Source organism: Lycium barbarum, chromosome 8, assembly GCF_019175385.1.
Source record: "Lycium barbarum isolate Lr01 chromosome 8, ASM1917538v2, whole genome shotgun sequence".
Classification (NCBI taxonomy): domain Eukaryota; kingdom Viridiplantae; phylum Streptophyta; class Magnoliopsida; order Solanales; family Solanaceae; genus Lycium; species Lycium barbarum.
The window spans coordinates 7574288-7600255 of NC_083344.1; the positions used below are offsets into that span (position 1 = coordinate 7574288).

Consider the following 25968-nt stretch of genomic DNA (forward strand, 5'->3'; position numbering starts at 1 on the left):
TGAGAGAAAGGAAATATACTTGGCCATAAAAGAAAATTTGTCAAATACCATACATAAAATTTCCTCACCTAAACATCAACTCTCCACAAAGGCAACATTTGTACAGTCGCGTCGATATAAACTACCTCGCCTTTTTATCTTTCTTTTTACACCCTTTTGGAAACTCGACTTCCCTCTGCACAGCCATCTCGAATATTTGACATCTGAGCTTCAGCATACCTGATTTTTATGTTTTTAACTACACAATTTACAGTTCCTCTAGTACATGCAACAACTTTATTTGCAAATATACCCCATACCTTAGAAGACATATATGGAGCCAAAACACTAGATGTGGAAGAAAAGGAAGATAGGTAGCTCAAACTAGCCTCAGTTAGCTGTACAACTTTCTTTTTCCTACAAGACTAAGCAGGACTTGGGGACTGAGCAGCGATTCTTCTTTCTGCAAAACAGCATAACAAAATCACTTAGCAGCCCTTCACACAATATTGGCTGAAGCTGAAAAAAGGAGCTCTTGAAGTTGAGGTTAAAAAGAGAGCATTCAGAAGTTCGATTGTATTTCGACATTGATGTCTGGAAAAAAGTTGAAGATTTGTGAGTGAAAACACAATCAAATTACTTGAAATGCTCCTCAAAGAGAAAATGACAAAAATGGTCTCTTAGGTTTGGGAGTAGGTTTAAAATAGTCCCCAAGTATGCTCTGAAAAGTCTTGGTCCTTTAAATTTGCCAAAGTAAAAGCTTATCGTCTCTGTCAAATATTTAACGAACTAAATCGTTAGTTTGACGGGAAATGTGGGGAAAAAAGATTTAATCAAAAATACTAGAAAAGTTCCATCAAAATCTAGAAACTACAAAAACTCTAGAAAGAGAACAAAAACAAAAACTCCAAAAACTGTAACTTTGAATAATGAGTTCCCGCAAAATCCTTTATTTTCACAGTTTCCGTCAAATCTAACTGACAGAGTTCGTTAAATATTGACAGAGACCACAAGTGTTAACTTTTGAAAAACTTAAAAGGACCAAAATTGTTTAGAGCATACTTTAACTTTTGAAAAACTTAAAGGACCAAAATTGTTTAGAGCATACTTTAACTTTTGAAAAACTTAAAGGACCAAAATTGTTTAGAGCATACTTTAAGGACTATTTTGAACCTATTCCCAAACATGAGGGACCCTTCCTTTTTTTTTTCATTTTCTCACTCCTCCAACTTTTAAGTATCCTGCAAAAACTGATAGCCAAACTTCACTTGCAAATAATGACTTCAGTATTTGCACGTGAAGTCAAGGCCAAACACATTATTATCATAATCACAAAATTATTCAATGATCCAGAAGTACAAAAAGAAAAAGAGCTTACCCCCAGCAGCAACTAGCTTTTCAACACGGGCAACAATATGCTTTCCGTAAGTGTATTTCTTCAGAGCATTCAAGTGAACTTTTATTCTCGACATGATCAGCTCACGTTGTTGATCGCTACAAGTCTCCAAAACTTTCTGTACTACGTAATTCGCAAACTGATCTTTCATCATAGCCTGGACAAAAAGAAGAAAAATGAGGAAACACAATGCACAAGTCCACAAGATGATTCAATAGAGAAAAGAGAGGAGAAACAAGACTGACAAACTTATATGATAACACTGCTATCAGATTGACCATCATAGATGCATACGTCTGTACTTCCTAGATGAACTCTATAGCATAGATATTGCTGAGGTCCAATAATTATCATAGGACTAAATTCATCATAATTCTCTTGCAATCCTGCATTGACTTCGTTTCTTTTGAGCCGAGGGTCTATCGGAAACAGCCTCTCTACCCCATAAAGGTTGAGGTAAGGTCTGCGTACATCTTACCCTCCCCAGACCCCACTTGTGGGATTACACCGGGTATGTTGTTGTTGTTGTAAATTCAACATAATCCATTACTTCGGTAAAGCAATATATTTCAATGATCTTATCTTCAATTTGGCAACAGTTAGTTTTGAGATTTTTCTGGGTTAATTTCAGATGTAGCAAAACAGAATTATAGAAGAATCAGGGTTGACGAATGATCGGTCAATGTCCTAAGCCTCAAATGTTTCCTGCTTATCGAAAATATGTGCCACACTATATCGGGTATAACTATCTTTTCTTCCAAGTTCAACCTTTTAATAGACTGATAGCCCATCCAAGCTAAGTCCTAACAATAAAATGGCTGGCTGCCTCAGCAATTAATCTGAGACATCTCCAAGTCCCATTACGAAGAGAAAATATGGAACAAAGCTACGCCATGTGTCTCAACAGGTGCAAGAACACAATCAGAGGCAGCGAACTCGGCTTGTCTCTCAATAGGGGCCAACCGAAAATAATAGTCGTCAGTTCAGCAATCTGTAGGTTCAAACATCCTATATACAGAAGCTCCAAAATATCCTCAACCAAGCTTTGCTAAGTCAGGATTTGGAAATTTGAGTAGGTGCATACAAGAGTTTAAAAGTTTAATCCTAACAAATGCTCAAATTAGGTTGTTTGTACTCCGCCGTGACACAATGTCATGTTAAAAACTTAAAATGTTTTAAGGTATGAACCCAGTAGCCATATGCAAATCAAAATCCTTCTTAACTAAGGCTAAAAGGCTAAATAAAATTTAGACAAACCTGAAGAGGCTCATTTTCATCAGTTGTGCCAAGCATCTCATTCACCAGTAGCTGTCGTTCACGGGAATTACAAAAAGTTAAACACTTCTCAACAACATTAGAGGCAAACTTCTGCTGGCTCATTTGCACGATCTTCCCAGCTAGTTCCTGAATTATAGTAGTGCGCTCGTGCGGCTTCCCGTGCTCCAATACATGCTGCAAGTGTTGCATTTAAAATAAACAAATGGAAGAAAAAGAACAAGGAAAAAAGAAGGTCGAAGTATACCTCAGTATAGGGATGCAAGACATGTTTGCTAATATACGAGAGCACTTTTGGTACAAACAAAGATTTAACTGACTCAAAGAGCTTTTCCATTCTACTAGCACTACTTTCGCTTTTCCGTTCTACTCAATTAAAGTGAATGTGCATGTGCATTTCGTTGAAACTTTTGCAGAGAGTTTTTAGATTTGCATTTTAGTTTTCAAAGAAGTTGAAAGTTTGAAATAACTTTGCAAACCACCAATTTTTTGCAAAAGATTTCACTTCTCCAACCAAATGCATTTTACTGTAAAAATAATTGACCTCATTTTTGGCAGTAACGATATGAGACAATATGAGACAAGTATTTCCTATATATTATAAATTGGGGAAGACAGAGCCATCAATCAATGGAATGAAATGTGCAATATTACTCTGCTGGGGGGGAACCGGTAGATTTGTACCATCTTCGTACTTTATTACTCCCTCCAGTCCAAAATAATTGATGGCAGTTACACAAAACCAAAGAAGGCATTTAATTCTTTTTTTCAAATTTTCCCTCGACACATTCCTAATCTCCATAATAATTATGTCAACCTAAAAAGAAAAGAAAATTATAAATAATGGTATTTTAGTCAAAACCTCTCTTTAACTATTAGAAGTGAATTCCTTAATCCATGTGCCCAAGCCTAAAACATCAATTATTATGGACTGGAGGGAGTAATAAACTTTTACCTTATAAAAAAACAACAAATTCAGGAACTGCCAACTCAGCTACATTACTCCATTCTAGTCAAGAAGTGAGTATATTGTGTACAATATGACACAACAAACAACTAGCTCAAGAAGAAAGAGTGTAAAAATATTTACTTCTAAATAAGATAGTCTTAGACGCCAGTAGCAGCAACATTTTGAGTAGTGAGTATTTCATACCTGAACAACATAATTACCATATTGATCTTGTGCCAACATGCTTACAGATCCCAGGATTTCCTCCATCACTTTACTTTGAGTTTCAGGATCGCTACAGTGTTCCAATACTCTCTGAAAGATGGAGGAATATTAGTAATTTATCAAACTAAAATTACTACAACAAATGGATAAGACACATCACTCATCTCTACCTGTATTACTCGACATCCATATGGATGGGTAGAGAGAGTAATAACTTGTCCAAAAAATGTTGAGATGATAAATTGAATGTGATCTTCTGGTACACATTCAATACATTTCTGAATGACATGATTCCCATTCTGATCTCGTACACAGCGCATGATATGACCATCAAGCTCCTCAACCATTTTAATCTTCTGGTCCACATCAACTACTTCTATTGCCTGCATAGTAAATCATACCACAATTTTCAGCTCAACATAACTCAGTTATTGAGAAGAGGCTGGTAATCAGCCCAAAGAGCCCACTCGTTAATGCTATATTTAAAGCTTGTTTGGATGGTTGTTACAGATCGTTTCATAATGTATTCGTATTGTACTGTATTGTTTCGATGAATACAACATTTGGATAGATAGTGCTGTTTCCTGTCATTACAATACCACACACCATAATCTGAAGAATAAACTTACAATATTATAACAAAAAAGTAGGGCACGGGGTAAAATTACTATAAGAAAAGGTCGGGTAAAGGATAAAATAGGATTATTAAATAATAAGCAAAAGGAAAAATGAAAAGAAAAAAAGGTAACAACACAACCACACCAAATCGGTCGTTACATACAAGGGGACTTTTCGTCATTACGTAACAATGGATTTAACGATACAATACAATAAATTTAAGTAACAATCAAAACAAATAATGTTTGTGAACTAACAATATGATACAATACAATACGTAACAACCATCCCAAACAAGCTTTCAGTGTATCAGAATAAGAACCAAAACAAAAGATTAACAATAGCAGATAACATTCGAACATTTATGGACATTTGTTGATTCACTTTGGTATACCTTCTGTATCACGCGACAACCATACATTTGAAGGCTCAGTGTTAGTACATGTCCAAACAGTATGCCAGCTAATTCTCTCCTCTGATGTGCCATTCCATGTTCAAAAAACTGCAAGAGAAATATGTACATTATAATCCATCAAAAGGGCAACAAGACAGACCTGAAGATCATGGGCCTCAACATCAATATATACTCCATAGAAGAGAGAATGACAAAAATGGTCCCTTATATTTGATTGTAGGTTCAAAACAGTATTCTCTTTTCTTTTTTCTTTTTTTTCTTTTTTTGATAAAGATTGTAGGTTCAAAACAGTCATTTAAGCATGCACTTAACAGTTTCGGTCCTTTAAGTTTGCCAAAGTTAACACTTTGTCTCCGTAAAATATTTACCTAACTCTGTCCGCTAGATTTGACCGAAACAATGGAAAAAAATATTATACATAAACACCAAGAAAGTCCCATCAAATCCTACAATATGCAACACAAAAACTACACTAGACACCTCAAAAGTTGCTCCAGACCCTACATAAATTAAAAATAGCAAGAAACTGCAAAATTATACCGCTAAAGATGAGTTCCCACTAATTTTTTTTCCATAGTTCCCATCATATCGATCAGACAGTGTTCAGTAAATACTTGACGAAGAATAGAAGTGTTAAGTTTTAACAAACTTAAAGGTCCACAACTGTTAAGTGCGCACTTACAGACTATATCTTTAACCTACCCTCAAACATAAGGGACCATTTTTGTCATTTTCTCCTCCATAGAACAACCAAAGTTAGACATACCTTCTGGATTACATAATTCCCGAAGACATCAGTCATCAATGTAAGGGCTTGGGGAAAAATTTCCTGGAAAACCATGTTTTTCTCCTCATTGGTGGCAGTTTCAAGTTTTTGTTGAATGAATCGGCTCCCATACTGGTCGGCACTGATGATAGATGAATATAGTTTTAGAAGCACGGCTAGCTTAAGTAGGTGAAAACCCAGAAGAACAAAATTTTATGATACATACCTAAACTCAACAACGTGACCAACAATTTCTGAAAGTTCAAAACACCTGGCCTTGTTGCTTTTGAACTCTTCCAGTAGGGAGGACGCTAAGCTGTTCTCCATGTTATCCAAGTGATATGGTCCTATGACACCTCCTGCTATGTTTCTCATTCTACCAGGAAATCTCATATTATAATCACTATGCCTCATAGGACTACCGGGTCCTACCGGAGAGCCTGGAATAACTGGACTTGCTAAAGGACTACCAGGATATGATAAACCAACTCCAAATGCAGGATTTCCGTAATAGCCATGATGACCTGAACCACCGCTTTTGCTACTCAATGGGACCCCGTATTGAGATTTCTGAGGTAGCACGTTACCAAGATAAGCTTTCTGAAGCAAGTCCACATATGAATTACCCATATAGTTCCTGTCCAAGGAAGGATCATTAAGAGCAGCGAACTGCGCGGCATATTCAGCTGTCAAGTACTGAAGATACATAGGATCCACGAATTGATTTCCCATTCTGCTGAGAGTTTGCTCTGAGGTTGCAGCGCTTAAGTTAGATCCCCCCAACATTCGAGAGTCCAATCCAGGTACAGCCATCGCTGATGCTGCAGCAGCATTTCCAAATAAAGGTGGCAAATTATAGTTGCCAAGATGACTTGACATTGGACTGAGAGGATGACCACTTAAACCATAATTAGAGAAGGATGAATTTGGACTATCCAAATGCGGATATTGAGACAGTACGCCACCACCTCCACCATTCAATCCCGATGTTGGGGATCCTTTGAGGTATGAACTATTGGAATAAGCAGATTTGTGCAGATCACCTTGGGGGTCTGAGCTTCCATTGTGGCCAGTAACAGCGACAGAATAGGGTGCTTTTGCAGACTGAGCAGTAGAAGCCATATTAAACTGAGTGGATTCGGATTGCTTCAAGAAATCATGCTGCTTCGTGTTATTCTGTCCACCTGCAAAGATTGTGAGGATAGCATAAAAAACAAATAGAGACAATTACAGTCCCTTTCAGTGATCTAATTTACAAAATAGCCAGCAAATGTATAGGTTTTATATAGTAAGTATAAACATCATATAAATATACATATCGTATACATAAATATATATATATATATATATACATATATAATATACATAAATCAGTGTATATTATCTGTATATTTTGGCTAGCGCCCGTAATTAATTTCAGCAGACTGGCCGAAAATGAAAAAAACCCAAACCAAATATCCTGTTCAATCCGAAAAATGATCTCATCTAACATACCATTAGATATATTCATGCCAGATAAAGCAGCAACAAGCTCTGCAGACTCTGTTCTGTGAGACGATGACACACCATTAAATGGATTTGGACTGCTAACACTTCTCTTCTCCCTCCCTCCACCAATAGGAGTGAGGGAAGGACTAGGAGCCCTCACAATGTGCTGGGGATCAGGAGTGGTACTTCTTGATAAGGCAGCAGCATATGAATAGGAAGCAGGCACCTCATCCGACCTTAAAGGTTTTGAAGAAGAGAGCTCGTGATGAAGATGAGAAAGCTCAGCTTCTGCTGAACCTATTGTATTATCACCACTTCCGTCAAAAGCATTTCGGCTAGCTGGGCGTGAAGGGTGAACAGGAGCAGGTGATACACGGCTGAAGTCATCCTGGATGAAACAGGGTTTAAAAACACATAAGATGATCATGTTACATTCTCTTTCCCGAGATTAAATGTAAAGGAAATTTCTCCTTGGTCAAAATAATAACAAATATCATCGCTCGGTTTTTAAAGGGGAGGGGAAAAGTAACACTACAAAAACAAATATCATGATAGGTGTATATATTGATTGAAACTCAAAAAAAAAAAATGGTAAAAAGAAATGTCATTAGCAACAACAGCTTTAATGAATCAGATGCCAGGCAGCAGACAGATGTCTTGAGCCATAAGGTTCAGAAAAATGAATGAAAGGCATTTTCATACCAAGTAAACAAAGAAATGCAACAACATTTCTAGACTATTATTAATTGTTACATAAGTTAGCTCTTATCATGTGAATGCTACCGATATCATAAATGAACTATATACACACACAAACATCCCAATATGAGGATCTTGTGTTGCTTATTAACTAAAGGGCGTTTCCAAACCAAATCAACAAGAAATGCAACATTCTCCCAGTTGATAAGAGTGCTTGCTTTTATTGGAGCACACCCGCACTATTATCAGGATCTTGATCGTTTATGCGCTAAAGGGTGTTTTTGCACCCAGTTAACAAAAAATGCAACATAGCAAGAGATGTTTGCTCGTATTGGACTATGCACTGGGTCAAAGCCAATACCACACTTGATATGATTACTTGTTACACTATTTTTCTCTTATCATGCGAATGCAAAACCAGTCTCATATATGAAAAGTTTGTGCTGCAAATTGTTACCATTCCATAGAACCAGTTTAGATGAACATGAATCAAAATCAACTATCATCTTTAGAATTCATGCCACACCAACAACAACAACGAAAAATTTCCACAAACTCAAAATGCCAAGTCCAGCCAAAACACCTCAAGGAAATTCGTGAAGCATTAAATTCCAAATGTTAATTGCTGCACTTTCAAAGCATTTAATAGTTAAATCTTGGAATCTAACAACCATTAGTCATAGTTGAAATTGTAAAAAAATACACTAAGTGAAGCAAGTATGCACCTGGAACATTTCAGCAATGCTCTTCTTTTTACCACCTAGTCCTAGTCCTGGCAAACCGATCAGTCCATCACCACCCCATTCCACTGAACCCTGCAACTGATCCGCCTCGTTCTCGCTCTCAGCTTTTTTCGAGTTATTAAATCCCGGAGGCATCGAAAAGGGTGATGACCTCCCGCCATTACTACCATTATCATTCTTGTTCACCTTCCTCCTATCACCAATAGCAGAACTTCCTCCTCCTTGCAACCTCTGCGAAAACCGCCAATCTTCTTTGGACATCAGTGGTGGAGGCAACCTAGGATTAAGATTAACGTTCGAGTAATAGTAAGACAAATAAGCAGGATCAGACCTTAACTCCTCCTCAGACCTGAAACCATTATTGTTAAACAATCCACCAACTGCACTCAATGAACCTTCAACAGTAGGTGGAGCTGATCCACTTCTATACATATTCAGCTCTTTTTCGCGATCATCCGCTTCTTGTCTTCGTTGGTCACGAAGTAACATACCGATTTCTGTCTCAAACTCATCTCCAAATGAATTTTCATTGTTTCCCATCATTGGTCTCCTACCTAATTCAGATACCATATCTTCAAAAACTCATCCCACAACAAATATAATCACCACCCACAATCCTTAACAACCCAAGAAACCTATAAAAATCAAAACTTTGTCAAATATAATCAATACCCACAATCCTTAACAACCCCAGAAAGCTACCAAAATCAAAACTTTGTTATATAAACCTTAAAAACTACAAAACCCCACGTGGACAAAACCTTTCAGCTCATAAAAATCCAATTTTTCATCAAATAAAACTCCAAGAAAGCTACCCAAAAAACCTATCAAAATCAAAACTTTGTAACATAAACCTTAAAAACTACAAAACCCCACATGGACAACCTTAAAAAACAAAACCTTTCAGCTCATAAAAATCCAATCTTTGATACAATTAAAATTCCAAGAAAGCTCTTTTCTCAACATCCATGATCAAACACCAATTCACACACAGTCAGTCCACAACAAAATATAATTAATACTCAACAAAAACTAAAAAAACCAAAACTCTACATATCAACCTCAAAAACTTACAAAACCCCACATGTACAAAGCTGAATCCTATAAAAATCCAATCTTTGATTAACTAAACTTCAAGAAAGTGTCTTAAACAAAAGGGTAATATTATGTAGGTGAAAAAAAATATATGGCGGCGAATCAATCTTAGGGTTTTGTTTTTGAAGTACAGTATATTAGGCAAAGAGATGATTAAAAGCAAAAACAGAAATTTTGTTCTATAGGTGTATGTATTATAGGAGCCTATAAAGGAAAATATTCTTTTGCCCTTGTTTTTAGAATGGTAAGTAAAACAAACCTAATCATTAAAATGATTCTCCTTTTCATAATAAGGGGTCTACATGCTATCCGGTTAGAATTATTTTGGTATTAGTAATAATATATAATTACTCCTGTTAAATTTATGTGAATCCATTAGATATGGAGTTTTAAAAAAAAAAAAGACTTTTAAATTTATGATGTTAAATGAATCACACATATTTTTGTGTGGCTATTAATCATGAATTATTTTCAAATATAACAAGAAGTCATTCTTTTTTTTATACAAATTAATAAAAAAATAGGTTCGCATAAATTGAAACTGAGGTTGTATTAATTATGAGATAATTAGTTATGTGAGTTTTTGAATCGCAAACCAAACATCATTTTAATTTTACACGTGAATAAATTACCTCCTAACCAGCTATCAAATATCATAAATTACTTACTCCCTCCGTTTACTTGTACCTGTCCACTATACTAAAAATAAATTTTCACTTTTATTTATTCACTTTAGCATATAAAGACAAAAAAAATATATTGTTTTATCCTTAATATTAATTACTCATTTTTAAATTATTCTTCAAATTTAATGAGACTATATACCAATTAATATAGAGATTATAGTAAAATACATACTTCATTTATCAATTTTTAAGAAGCGGACAAAGTTAAAAGTGGACAAATAAAAATAAACAAAGAAAGAGCATATAGAAATTAGTACATAAATAACTTATCTCCTAACTAGCTATCAAATCGGAGGGTTATCTTTTTTTTCTTGATATGTCAGAAGGAAAGGATAAGTTTGAACATGACAAGTCCAGAGACGATTTTGATCCAAAACTTAAATTATAATATCGTAACCTTAAATTATCTATTAAGCCACTTGTTTAGCAATAATAATGCTAAATAAAAGAGAAAAGAAAATAATCTTTTTATAGATGTATGTAAAGAAATAAAGTGACGTTTGTTTTTATGCCTAGTCTTCATAAAGAAGAATCTGAAAAATGCCACGTCTCTCTCTCCATTAGATTGGGGACTGCCATTCTTTAAATTCTTTGTCCTTCTTGAAAAAACTTTCATATTTTCGGTAAATATCTCATCTTTATTCTCTTTTATCTTTGGAAAAAAGAACTTGACAAAGGACAATTTTTTGATGGGGAACATTTATCTCTTTTATTCCTTCCGTCTCAGTTATATAGCTCATAAATACTATTTAATTTGTCACGAAAAGTTTAGAGAAAAAAAACTTTTGAAATTTGCAATTTAAAACAAGTCTTTAATATTTCTAGGGGTGGGCATAATTACCGAAAACCGAAAAACCGAACCGAACCGAATTAATTCGGTTTTTCGGGTTTTCGGTTCGGTTTCAATTTTCAAAAATTTCGGGATTCGGTTCGGTGTTCGGGGTTTAGTATTCGGTTTTTCGGGTTTTCGGTTTAAACCGAAATATTAAATAGTTAGGCCCATGCCCATTAAATTTGAGCCCAAAATAAATAAAACCCAAGCCCACTTTCATTATTTTGTATCAAATATCAATCATCAGAGGTTAGATAAGTATAAAAAAAAAAACCCACTTTCATTTCATTGTTTTGTATCAAATAATCTAACGTATCCATCTTCCATCTTCAGTTCTTCACACATTTGATCTAAGTTCTAACCTAACGTATCCCTATTCCTAATTTAATTTTCACTTCTCAGTTGACAGTCTCATTTAATTTTCACTTCTCACTTCACTGTCTCAGAGCTTCACTGTTCACAGCTCCGGCGGTGGCTGCTCTTCCAATCTCGGCGGCGACTTCTCTTCCAAGTTCCGGCGGCGACGGAGTAAGTATTTCTCTCTCTCAGTTCTCCTAATTTCAGATTCTCTCCCTCACACTTCTCCTAATCGACTTCATTTGTTCTTTCACTAGTTGATGTGAGTTTCTTGCTACTGTTTTGATTGTTGTAACATGATATGTGGTGGTTGTGAATTTGTTGTAATTAAATGAGTAGTTGTTTGAGATCTCTATGTATATGGAAAAAAAGAAAAAGACTTTTATCATACCTGGTGGCTGGTGGTTGTGGTGTTATTTTTCGTTGAGGTTTTGGTTTTTAACGTGGTGGCCTACAAATACAATGCCTTATATTTTCTCTTTAATTTTCGTAGATGGCGGATGAAACTAAATTAAGTGTTGTCGATTCAACTGGTTGCATACCTAATACAGATAATACTGATAGCAATTAGTTGAGATGATAATTATTGATGAACTACCATTTAGCTTTGTAGAAAAGGAAGGCTTCAATAAGTTTATGAGTGTAGCACAACCTCTGTTTCAAATTCCTTCCCGCAGAACAATAACAAGGGATTGTTGAAGCATATTCAACATGTTTCTGATTTCTTTTAAAAAAAACAGTAAAAACATGTCCTATATATCTTTTTACTGCTAAGAAATGAGAAGTTTTATTATCAAATGGGATAAATACCCTTCGTCTTTGCTTGGGCTAATTTTTCCCTGTTTTGCATGCAGCATACTCACAGGACTTCTCTCATTTATGGTAAAGTTCATTGCAACTGATGCAACTTATAATGACTCCCAGTGTTCCTATTCCATCTGCTTATGTATTTTCTGACTTATGAGTCGTGCTTGGTTTACTTTGTGTTTTGTCTTTTATCAAATATTTATTTCTTTTATATGTATCTGGCCAATTGAGTTCTGTCTGTCTGTGTGCATGGAATCTGTAATAAATGAAATAGGTTCTTCATTTTGAGAGCACTGATAAAAATAGGTGAACTGTTGCTGCTGCTGTTAAAAATGCTGAACTGCTGCTGCTGCTGAAACTGCTCAACTGCTGCTGAAACTGCTGAACTGAAAACTGAAAATTGCTGAACTGAAAACTGCTGCTGAATTGAAAACTGCTGAACTGAATTGAAAACTGAAAACTGCTGCTCAATTGAAAACTGTCCGTTGTTGTCTACTGCCGAACTGCTGCTGCCGCCGCTGAAAGCCTGAATTGAAAACACCGAATTGAAAAAACTGAAACCGAACCGAACCAAACTTCAAAAAACCGAAACCGAAAGAACCGAACCGAATTAGTTTGGTTCGGTGTTTGGTGTTCACTTTCAAAACACCGAAACCGAAATAGCTAAACCGAAGTATGAGAAAACCGAACCGAAGAACCGAACGCCCACCCGTAAATATTTCTGTAGCTATAAATCAGATTCTCATTAAAGATAAAAAGTATAATTAAATTATTCTTAAATATATAAAAGTGACATTATTTTAACAGACTAAAAAGGAAAGTATATCATATAACTTAGTATAAAGTGAATAGTACATTTATATTTAAATCAAAAGTAACGTATTAAAATGTCACACCCATAATTTGAACTTGTGAACTGAAACAATTTTTAAACATTTTTGCACTAACTTTTATTTCCTCTTATGCTAAGAGGATTCAATAGTTCATATAGCTTAAAATATCATTTTTATTTATTCGTATAGTATAATTTTTCAATAAAGAGAATTCAATTGAATTTTGACCTTCTCTTTAGCTCCGCCCTTAAGTGAAACAAATAATCTTAAATATCAGATGGTTAAAATAAAATTATATATAGAGAAAATGATTTTTTTTATATTACTAATATTAACATATTCACGAAACTACATTAGAGTTTATGGCATTAGAGTCATTCAGTTGTTCATGGTTGTCACCCACTTGGGCATCACATAACAAAATGTTTCGTTATAAGCAGTTCCCAACATGTCTGCGAAAAACACACTATTCACAAACATAGGAGGAACTGAGAAGATTGTTGCCCGTCCAAAAAGCTGTTGCTTCCCGCCTTCTTTCGCCAAAAGATCTGCCACTTTGTTCTGCTTACTGTAGTACTGGATGCCCAAGCTCGACCATCAAGCATCTGCATTCAGAATGATAGAGTTATAAGGCAAATGTCCTTCGTTGATCATTTTTATTACCTCTGTTGAGGCAGTGTTGATCTCAAGAGGCGTCGGCCTGTTTTCCAATGCAATTTTTGGTCCCTGCATAATGGCTGTTAATTCAGCAAGATTGTTAGTAGTATGAGGAAGACCTTTCATGTAGCCAATAACCCAGTTTCCCCTACTATCTCTGATAACACCACCTATTCCCCCTGTCCTGGGTTGCCTGGACAAGACCCATCAGTGTTAAGCTTATAAGAGTTTAGTTCCGATGGATCCCATTTAATAGAGATGACAGTTCTAATATATTGGGGTGAATGTATAGGTGCAAACCTTGGTGACCTCAATAACTTGACTGTAAATATTACTGAAAGAAGAATGATCATGCTTACCATTAAAAAGGTTGTAATTTCTATTAAGCCAAATCCCTCAAAAACAAAAAGGCATTTATAAGCTAATCCACTGTATTTGGCCATCAAACTTATCTCTTCTCAGCTTGTTTCAGGTATGGGTGTACATAGGAAACCGCACCAAACCTACAATCTGAATCAAACCGAGAAAAAACTTGACTAGTGGTTTGGTTTGATTTGGTTTGTTTTTTTAAAAAAAAGCCCGACCACCATTGGCTTGGTTTGGTTTAAACCTAAAAAGAGTTAAACTGAACCAAACGAACCCGACATTACATGTATGAAATTTCAAAAATATTTTATACATAAAAATATTTATTTATAATGTAATTTATAAATATTTCTTAAACTTTTTCATGTTTTTTTCTTTTAACATATTATTTCAAGCTTAGATTTTAGATTTTGAATGTTCCAATAAGTTTTATAGCACATAGATGTTAGTAACTCAAATAAAACCCAACAAAAATCAACTCAATATTATGCTAACAAAAGAAATTCAATTCTAACACTAGGAATGATAATGTTGTTGGATATCTACTCTTTAGTTTTATAGTGGTTTAGACAATGAAAATACATTGCTTAATTTTATTTTTTTCTTTAATATTTAGTCACGTAATTAATACATATTATCCGTACTTACTTTAGCATGACTTAATACTTTTAGATTATGATCATTTTCTATATGTCTTATAAATTAGCCGGATTTATTATAACATGACGTAGTACTTTTAGATTATATATGATCATTTTATTTTATGCGATTTCATTATTTTTTTAAAAAAATATTTTAATACAATGTCATCTCTCATCTCACATTTTATGTTATTTTCTTAAAAAGTATCTTAATTAGATAGTCATATCTTATTAAGACTAAAGAAATATTTGAAATACAAGTTATACGTTATGTACGAATACTTTACCAAAAAAATCCGAAAAACCCGAACAATCTGAAAAAATTGAGAAAACCCGACTTTTGTGGGTTGGTTTTTGTTTATAGATTTAAAAACCCGATGCAATTGATTTGGTTTGGCATTTGAAAAATCTGAATCAATCCGATCTATGTACACCCCTAGCTCCAGGTGATGATCCAATTTTGGAAGTTGTTAAAAGATGATATATATTTTGATGGTAGAAGAGTTGGTTTGTTGGATAATATTAGCCCGGAACTGTTTACTGATGCAACACTCAAACAGAAAATGATATTGGAAATGCTTGTAAGTTTACATTGCAGCTATTAGTAATGCTGATGTGGCAAAATTAAAATGACAAAATCTTGGTACATACATTGGTCCTTGATCTTTGGTGTCTACTCATTTCAAAAGCGAATATTAGAGAAATCTGTCGGTCAAAAAGAAGAAAAAGAAACTTACACCAAAATAAGGTACAAAACTCTCGAGTCCTGAGCAGTGGCGGAGCCAGAATTTCCGTCGAGAGGATTCAAAATATAAAAAAGTAAACGTACGAAGAAGCCTAAGGGAATTCAACATCTACTATATATATATAAAAAAAATTATCTTGTAAAAATAGTGTTTTTTTCCGCATAGGGGGTTCAGATGAACACCTTCGACTCTATGTGGCTCTGCCACTGGTCCTGAGCTCTTTCGATATATTTTTTGTTTTAATTTAAATGCTAGCTATATATTAAGTAATACTTCTATTAAAAAAAAATATATATTCCCTCCGATTCATTTCACTTGTCATGTTTTTCTTTTATGCCCTCAAAAAAATACTAATTAAAAATCTTTTGACAAATTATTCTTATTTATTCCCTAATTATTCTTATAGCTTGTTTGGCCAAGCTTCTAAAATCAGTTTAGTTTGAAAAGTGTTTTTTTTCAAAAGTATTTTTGGTGAAACACTTTGTCTTTGGCCAATTAATTTAAAAAGCACGTCTGAACAACAATTAGTGTTTGACCAAACTTTTAAAAAGTGTTTCTAAGTGTAATTTCTCAAAAGTGTGTTTCAAAAAAGTATTTTTAGGGAAAAACTACTTTCTTTAGCTTCTGCTACTCCCTAAAAGCACTTATTTTCTTCCAAAAAACTTGACCAAACACCTTATTTTTTTAAAATAGATGTTTTTTGAAAAGAAAAGAAAAACACTTTTAGCCTCCAAAAGCTTAGTCAAACCGGCTATCACTTTACTACCTTTTTACCACATTTATCATAGTACGAATAAAGGTGGAGAAATATCATTAATTCGATCTTATTTGGACAGGTACAAATTTTTAGTAATCATGACAACTAAAATGGATAAGAAAACATACTTAATTAATGTCTTCTTCTTTTTCTTTTCTTTTTTTGGTTTTTCACTTGGTATTCGATACCCGTATTGAAGTCCGACTAAATGTAAAATCGTGTCGAAAAGTCCCCTAACAAAGACCACTATGTACTCAAGGAGCTTCAAACCTAAAATCTCTGATTAAGGATAAAGGAGTGTTTATCACTCCACTATAACCCTTAGGGGTCGTTTGGTTCAAAAACAAATTACGTTGGATAAGTTATGCTGGGATTAATTACGTTGGGATAAGTTATGCTGGGTTTAGCTATTCTAGAGTTATTTTTTATTGACTGTTTGGTATGTTGGACTAAAGTTTATACATTGGATAATTTCTAAAAAGAAGAGGATTCTTCCTTATCCCGGGATAACTTATCCTGGATAACTTATTCCACCCTATGGCAGGTATAAGTTATCCCAACACTATTTTTACTCCTGGATAACTTATCTCATGATTACTAACCCAATAAGGGATAAGAAATTGCTAAATTTTTATCCCAGGACTATTTACGTTTATGTTTCATACCAAACGACCCCTTACTGGTTAATTAATGTCTTCCCAAGCGTCTAATTTTGACCACTGTGGATAAGAAACAAATTTTAGAAGCCAAACTAGCTTGGACATTACGGTATTGTGTCTAATATAATCAAAGGCGGATTCAGAATTTAGAGGTTGCGGGTGCCACTATTTTATATAGGCAATACCTACCACTAATCACAAATACTGGATTGGAAGGGTAAGCCAGTTAATTTGATTTGGGTTAATTCGATTAGGTCTATTATCTCTTTTATTCGTAAATAAACAAATTAAATAAGTTCTGTTTGGTTCAGTTTTTCAAACCTGATTTAAAATTTAAAATTTTGGTCAAGAAGAAAATGACAAAAACAGATAACTCTTGAACGAGCACATCCAATTAGTGTTTGCTAATATGTAGCTAAAATTTTACATATTTTATTTGACTACATTAATTTACCTTCAATATTTTGAGTTAGTTTTTTCTGTCTCATTTATCAAGCTTTGTGGCAATTGTTTGCAAAAAAATAAAAAAAATCACATTTTCAATATATCTAGCATAACAAACCCTTTTGATCTTTCAAAAGTCAATAAAATAGTGCTCAAATTATCATTCAGTATAGATCAATATCACATCACCAGAAAGAGAAAAATTATATGTTAAATAGATAAAATCAATTCAATTACTTATCAAAAGAAGAAGAAAGAGGAAAAGAAAAGGAAGGAGGAAAGAGATGCGAGGGTGTAGGGGGAAAAAAGGTGTCTAAACGCCTGTCGGAATCGAACTCGGGCGTGAGAAACAAAGAACTTTAATGGGCTGCGAGAACCACTGGCACCAGAGCTAGCTTATTTAGGAAAGGTGCCATTTAATTTAGAGTTAGAAGCTTATATGATCACTCAAATTTGGGTAATTGACCACCATAGTAACTCAACTTATGAAATTCCAATTCAGAACATTGAGTTAATTGAGGAGAACTTGACACAAAAATTAAAAAGAGCCACTCAATTGTTAGTTAAACTGTAGAGATTAAAAAAACTACTAAAAAGCACCTCGGTAGTAATTATATAATAGCAATGTGGTGAATATCACATTTTCAAGGTGTAATTTCTTGAAAGAATTAGTAATAATTTCAAGTATAATACTCTCTTATTATCACAAACTTTTAACTTCATATCAATGGTATTAACATTTACCATTATTATCAATATTTAATATTCAAAAGTTTCACCGAAACCTATCCGATTTGCTAATATGATTATCAAGGTTTAGTAAATGTTTTTTCCAAATAATACTTTCTAAACTCAAATCATACACATAAAATAGATTTCATAAAGTTTTTTTCCGGTAAATAAGTTATGTTTCTGAATATTTTTTTTTGAGAAAAGGCCATAAATAGTCCCTTATCTATGGGAGTATGTCTAAAATGGTCCCTTAACTATACACTTACCGGTTTTAGTCCTTTAACTATTCAAAAACTTATCAAATTTGGTTTCCGTCTATTTTTTATACAAACAACGTACAAACCCATAAACCTCCGTGAGATTAATGTTAACCCATTCCTCAAACATGTTTGTCTCTCTCTCTCTCCCCGCTTCTTTTTCCTCAAGTTCCTCTTGTTAAAAAAAGAAAAAAGAACAAAAAAGAGCATTCTGACATTGGTGTCGCTCTCGAGTCTCTGAAATTCGAAAAGACAAACTCAGGCACACAATTTCTGTAACCATTCTTCTCAAACACTACTAAAAAACTGGCAAAAACAGATGGTTTGCGTCGGTTATTTTTTGTGCAAAAATGTGCGAAAAAATATAATTATTTTTTATATTATTTTCTAAAATAAACCGATGGAGTCCCTCGTTTTTTTTTATTATAAAAAAATAGTATAAATTAAATCAATGTAAGTATATGAACAAAGAATATCAGTGGTAAAGCCCTTTAATGCCACGGAACATACCCGGGTTCTATTCCAAGTTCCTACATTTCATTCTTTAATTTTCAAAAAAAAAAAAAAACCAACGGGAGTCCGTCGTTTTTTTTTTTTTTCTTTTTTACAAAACCGACGGACTCTGTCGGTTTTACATCGGTTTTAACCGACGTAGTCCGTCGGTTACGAAAAGCGAGAGAGAACTTGAGGAAAAAAGTTGAGGTTAAAGAATGAACTTGAGGGAAAAGAAGCGGGGAGAGAGAGAGAGAGAGGTTTGAGGAATGGTGTTATATCCCATATTTTCATACATTGGGACGTTTTAAACTAAACGTGACAAGTTAAAGACAAGACTATTTTAAGGTACAAAATAGAGACTTTTAACTCCCGATTTTGTTTCAATGCACAAGTTGCCTATAAATTTATTGATATAAAAAAAATATTATTGGAGATTAGGGGTAAATTAACTATGATTAGATTATTAAGTGGGATTAAAATTTAATCACTTCATTAATTAATTAAGCCTAAGGGGACATGTCGGCCCCACCCGAATAAAAAAAAATAAAAAAATAAAGGCATCAAAATCTGAAAATTAACAAAAACAAGTGCAAAGATGACTCAACATAAGGGGGAGTACGTGTAGCATGATGGGAAACCATATATAAAATAAAGCATAGTGCAAATGACACTTTCCAACTTCATTTGTTGAAAATCAGCTTTCAAGAACAACAAGAAGACATCTATGGCTGCTCACGGCCAGATTGAGGTTTAACAAAAAAAAAAAAAAAATAGTTTGTAGCTTAATAAAATTCTAAGGAGAAGACAAGGAGATAGAGGTGGAAAAGCAAGAATAAGTATAAGAATTTAAGACACAAATTGGAGCCAAGTATTCAAGGTAAGAATTGGTTATTTCTTTCACATTTAGAATGAGTTGGATGCATTGTGAATATGTATAAAATGGTGCATGTTGGTATTGAATGTTGTTGTTGAAATTTGAAGTTAGCCGTGTGAAGGGCTTATGTGAAGTAATGTTTGAATTTCCTGTACATGTATTAAGAATGGTTTGAATATGGTAGTGTGTATGAGAGGAATAAAAATTATGGAATTTTGTATGTGGTTGTGTTGAAGCCGTGTAGGAGCTGATTTAGGAAGTTAATGGACTGTTTTGTGTGATGCTTTAATTGTTGATTGTTATGGACGTTGTGGTGTATTGGTTGCATTGTAAATATGTGAATTAAGATGTAAAAGAAATGATATGTGTGGGAGTAGGGAAAACAGTCCAACCGTGGACTGTTTTATGTAAAAAGAATAGGCTAATTAATTTGGAATGTTGATTGTTGTTGTCATGGGTTCTAAAATAAGAATGAGGATATTGATGGTTAAAAATTGGAGCGAAGTCGTTATGGGCTGTTTGTAGAAATTAGTATGTTGTTAATATAATTTCTTACGATTATGAAAACAATGTTGCTAAACGTGTTGTTGTTGTTTTGGTTGGAGTTGGACAATTGCAAGTTGTTGTGGCTCTTGTAAACTTGATAGATATGTGTTGATCACAAGAAATTGCAAATAGTAATGTTATGTTGCTGTTTTGGGCCGTGAGTAGGAGCTGTTTTGATCAAACATGATAGTTAATTTTAAGTAGAATTATAGTTGTTGTTGCTCCGAACTATATGGCAAAAAGATTGGAAAGTTAAAGTTGAAATTGTGTTGATACGACCTTATTGTCAAATTGTATTGAATTGAAGGAATTGGAAGGATAAGTATGCCCATATATTGTCGTTGGTATTTCTGTGTCTACAGGAGCACAATTGAAAATTTGGAATAGGTGAACCTATAAGGGGAAGTGCTGCCGAATTTTCGCCAAAATGTTAGAATAGAAAACTTAAAAGAGAATATATATAGACTGGAATATAGGTCCTATAGGAGAATGAACTATAGAATGGCAAACTAGAAAATATAGTTACTAACGATAGCGTCACTTTTATATAAATAGGCGAAAAAAGCGACGAGGCAAAAAGGATTCACGGATAGTCGTCGACAGGTATGTAAAGCCTATTCTTTCTTTCTTTTGGCATGTCCTAGACGTAAGTATGAAACGATATGAACCTTGGGGTAAATTCTACTCTCTAGTTCCATGCATGACTTATGATTCTATATTTCCTTAATGCTACTTTCACAAGCCTACTATATGATTGACTAATGAATGATGTATAGAAGTTCCTACTCTTAAAGAATTGCACAAATAGAGGCATATTTGACTTTCAAAAGCTACATCATGTTAAGTTGATACATGTACACGAAATCTGAAACGTTTCTTGTTATAGTTTGTTATGAGACTTAAAAAGAACTGAATATGAATATTATTTTGACACTTTAGAGCTGGTTAGTGCTTGTCCATTGAGTCTCAAAAGATGAATTGCATATATGTGGTTGCTATTTATTCTGCTCGTGCTTACCGCTATATCCTTCACTGAGTCCCGGGCCAGGACACGTTCTCGTGCGCATATTTACTATATTAATCACCGAGTCCCTCACTAGAGGGCCGGGACACGTTATATATATATGTATATGATGATATGATGACATGATGATATGGAGATGGTGGCCAGGAGGGCATATTCCCTATTACCGAGTCCCTTATTAAAGGACCGGGACACGTCTATGTTTATGTTTATGATGCTATGATTTTAATTACCGAGTCCCTCATTAAAGAGCCGGGACACGTTATATATGTTATATACAGAATGATTTTGCAACTTTGATTACAAAACTCTATAACGATATTGATATGAGAATGATACAGATGAAATATGTCCAAAGGCAAGTTTTATGAATTTCTGATTGTTGCATTGGGTCCTACATACTTTGTCTCCTTATGAGTCTATTACTACATTTCATGCTTTACATGCTCAGTACATATTCCGTACTAACCCCCTTTCTTCGGAGGGCTGCGTTCATACCCGTAGGTACAGACGCTCGTTTTGGAGATCCGTCAGCTTAGGGTACCTATTCAACTATTTTGGACTGCTCCTTTGTTCTGGAGCCTAGCCTGTGGTATAACTCCCTTTTATTGTATATATAAGTGTTTATTCGGGGTACGGCGGGGCCCTGTCCCGTCATATGATATTGTCGTTACTCTTAGAGGTCTGTGGACATCTTTGTGGGTCTGTATATAGTTGTTGTTGCGTTGTATGACTATGACTTATGTTTGGGGCGTACCCATTCGTAATGGCAGCCTTGTCGGCTTGCGTATATATGCATATGTTTTGGGATGTTGTGCGTAGTGGCAGCCTTGTCGGCTTGCGTAGATATATATATATATGATATGAAAGTTGTAACTCCTCAGGAGACAGGTGGCTATGATATGCGTATATGCGACAATGTTAAGGCAACGTCTTGCCTTTTTTTTTTTTTTTTATATATATAAATCCTTGTTATGCTAGCTGTAGATGATTGTGGTTAATAGGTGTATACGAGTGTCCAGCTCGGGCACTAGTCATGGCCTACGGGGTTGGGTCGTGACAAATGGTTTAACATTAATCTCACGGAGGTTTATGGGTTTGTACGTTGTTTGTATAAAAAATAGACGGAGACCAAATTTAATAAGTTTTTGAATAGTTAAAGGACTAAAACCGGTAAGTGTATAGTTAAGGGACCATTTTAGACCTACTCCCATAGATAAAAGACTATTTATGGCCTTTTCTCATATTTGTTTTTAGAAGTAACTTCCATAATCAAGGGTGGATCTACCTTATGAGGTAGGGATGCCACGCGACCCGCAAAATTCTAAATATGTATGCAAATATCTGTGTAGAAACGTATATATAGATTAAATGAGTTAAAAGCTTCTATGATCACTCAATATTAGGTAATTGGTCACCATAGTCACTCAACTTTGGGTAAGTGGCCTATATAGTCACTCAACTTTGTTTTGTCTTCCAAAAGTCACTCAACTTCTCCAGCAACCATTTTGCTAAAAAAAATCTCAAATTGTAACACATTAGCCTTGGTACTTTCAACGAACGGAAGATCCAAATTAAGATCGTAAAATCTTAATTTGATAGAATTTTATATTCTTATAATAACTTTTTATTATTATTTATGCCTTGCAATATTGCTTGAGATATATTGTCTAAGTTCATAATTTTAAGTATTAATGATGAATAATATCATAAATTTTAGTATTATATGCACTAATTATGATGAATTGAATCCTAAATAAATAATTTAATTATTGATTTTATTTTATTTTAGATATTTTTAAAAATAAATTATAATTGTCACATCATTAAATATGTACCGAAAATTATATTTTCGGCTAAAATGACTATGGAGGCCAATTACCCAAAGTTGAGTGACTATAGAGGCCACTTAACCAAAATTGAGTGACTATATAGGTCACTTACCCATAGTTGAGTGACTTTTGGAAGACAAAACAAAGTTGAGTGACTATAGAGGTCACTTACCCAAAGTTGAGTGACTATGGTGGCCAATTACCAATGTTGAGTGATCACAGAAGCTTTTAACTCATTTAATCTATATTTTCATTTCTACACAAATATTTGCATACATATTCAGAATTTTGCGGGTGGCGTGGCATCTCTACCTCATAAGGTAGATCCACCCCTAATTATATAATGGAAGTTACTTCTAAAAAAAAAAAATTCAGAAACATAACTTATTTACTGGAAAAAACATTATGAAGTTTATTTATGTTTATGATTTGAGTTTAGAAAATATTATTTGGAAAAAACATTTACTAAACCTTGATAGTCATATTAGCAAATCGGATAGGTTTCGGTGAAACTTTTGAATATTAAATATTGATAATAATGGTAAATGTTAATACCATTGATATGAAGTTAAAAGTTTGTGATAATAAGAGAGAGCATTATACTTGAAATTATTACTAATTCTTTCAAGAAATTACACCTAGAAAATGTGATATTCACCACATTGCTATTATATAATTACTACCGAGGTGCTTTTTAGTAGTTTTTTTAATCTCTACAGTTTAACTAAAAATTGAGTGGCTCTTTTTAATTTTTGTGTCAAGTTCTCCTCCATTAACTCAATGTTCTGAATTGAAATTTCATATTTGGCGGAACCAACCTGAAAGGGACAAAAGGAGATTCATAGTTGGTACAAAAAATGAATTAGAAGGCATTATCACAAGGTATGGTAAAACCAATTTATATGTTTAACAAAATATGGCTAGTGAATAGTGATACGAGGAAGTTAAGGTTAATGTAAGCATAAACATATGATATTACGTACTGAAAGACGGTAACAAACTAACAAAGTTAAAATATGGCTATTGAAATAAAGATTGTGAACCATAACCATGAGAAAAGTAACTATGAGCCCGTTGGATTGGCTGAATTTAAGTACTTTTTTCAAAAAAGGTATTTTGGGAAGAAGCTAATTTTTTTTTTTTTTTTAGCTTCTTAAAAATAACTTCTCCTCTACTCAAAAGCATTTTTTTCTTCTAAAAGTTTGGTCAAACACCTCAATTTTAACAAATAAAACACTTTTTAACAAAACAGATATATCTGGCTTTGGAGAACCTTGTGAACCATGAGAAAAGTAACTATGTAAATTGTATGTACATTGATAGGTGAATTCACCTCTATTTTTGTTACATGTCGGTATAATTCTATTCGTTCTATTTTATGTGACATTAATCTTTTGTTAATTTGTATTAAAAATGGCATCTTTTTTATGAAACGTTTCAAATGTCTTTCTTTATTTCTTAAATATCCAATCAGAATCCGCAACATGAATTAACATAGAAAGAAGACCTTTTTTATTTTTTTATTTTTTCTTATCCTGAATATGTAGATGAATTTAAGATTTTAAGTCACGTAAACAAGTGCATAATATAAGAGACTTGTTTTTACCCGGCCCCGAGCGTAAAGTGAGCATGCATTCACCCTACAGTGTGTGCATTCATTCTTCATAACATACAAGAAGTAAGATATATCCCTGAAATAACTGTAAACCAATTAGTTTATTCGAAATTGATTTTATTTAACTTCATAATATACGGGAAGTGAAAGTATGTGTGTGTACGTATTAGTGTGTATGACTCTGCAAGTCTGCATAAATGCCCCTGTAGTTTAGTCACAGACCAAACAAATTGACATCCCATAGTCAAATCTCTAAAATATGCTAAGAATTGAATATTCTCACACCGATTTCCCGAAAAGTTTTACCGTGTGCCTCACACAACTAATGTTAGTTCCGTGAGGCTATTTTTTGTGAGACAAAAAAATGGACCCACATCTTACACTAATGGGTTCACAAAACTCTAGGTTCATTTTTTTGTCTCAAAAAATAAAGCCTCACTAACTAATTTTATATACTTTTTCATCCAAATATACTTTTTTCCTAACTGAGTATGGCTAGTATTGGTTGAAAACACCTCGATGAGATTATATACAAATTTTTGAGGAAGATTGGAGGAGATTTAGACTAGTCTGAATTCTAAAATCCAGACCCGGAAAACGTCTATATTACACGTGTATATATATATATATATATATATATATATATTACACACATTTTCATGAATATGCGCAAATATGTATATGATATACACGGGATATACGGATATACAAAAGGGACATCAAATTATATGGATGGGGATATATACAGATACACAAGGGTACACACCGACGGAGTCATCTTCAACATTGAGTTTTCAATATGAAAATCAAGTCAAATCCTTCTCAAATTGTCTCCAAACACCTCCTAAATTAATAATCAAGCTCATTAAGATAAATCCAACTAAATTTTGATATCACTCAATTACAACAAATCATAATAATGCATATCAAAAAATTCAAACCAAGCTTTAATGCACTCTGATGGTGTTTTTAGGTCATCCTTCAAGTTCCCTCAACCCAATCACCTATTTGAAATTGAATCTGAAGAATCTATTGTGAAATTTTTTTGAACTTATAAACCTGAGATGTGGGAAATCAGATTTGAATTAAAAAATTCTGTGTGTTTTCGTGATTTACTACTGATATCATTAGTAAGTTGTCTAACATAGTTAAAATTTGAA

At 33.8% G+C, this 25968-nt stretch overlaps 1 protein-coding gene across 4 annotated transcripts; it reads right to left on the reverse strand.

The window, feature by feature from the left end:
* LOC132605850 (pumilio homolog 2-like) lies at positions 1-9878 on the reverse strand. 4 transcript variants are annotated; one of them, XR_009569473.1, is made up of 11 exons: positions 8536-9878; positions 7118-7499; positions 5850-6807; positions 5624-5765; positions 4837-4944; positions 3995-4207; positions 3804-3914; positions 2633-2827; positions 1358-1532; positions 1134-1260; positions 1-442 (listed from the first exon to the last, which is right to left on the reverse strand). XR_009569473.1 is itself a non-coding variant. In XM_060319108.1 (11 exons), exons 2-11 carry the CDS (start codon positions 9121-9123, stop codon positions 405-407), a joined length of 2910 nt encoding a protein of 969 aa, XP_060175091.1. In that variant the 5' UTR covers positions 9124-9188; positions 9628-9876; the 3' UTR covers positions 1-404. The 4 variants fall into 4 exon arrangements, 2 of the variants coding, with proteins under 2 accessions (XP_060175091.1, XP_060175090.1); XR_009569472.1 differs by lacking the exon at positions 1134-1260 and having other exon boundaries at positions 1-219; positions 300-442; positions 8536-9876; XM_060319108.1 differs by lacking the exon at positions 1134-1260 and having other exon boundaries at positions 8536-9188; positions 9628-9876.
* Positions 9879-25968: the final 16090 nt, after the last annotated feature.

Coding starts and splice junctions, on each gene's coding strand:
- LOC132605850 (XM_060319108.1), bottom strand. CDS start 9,123: ATGGTATCTGAATTAGGTAGGAGACCAATGATGGGAAACAATGAAAAT. Junction 4,945..5,623: donor GGAATTATGTAATCCAGAAG/GTATGTCTAACT, acceptor TTTCTCTTGCAG/TTTTTTGAACATGGAATGGC. Junction 443..1,357: donor AAAGCTAGTTGCTGCTGGGG/GTAAGCTCTTTT, acceptor GCTGTTTTGCAG/AAAGAAGAATCGCTGCTCAG.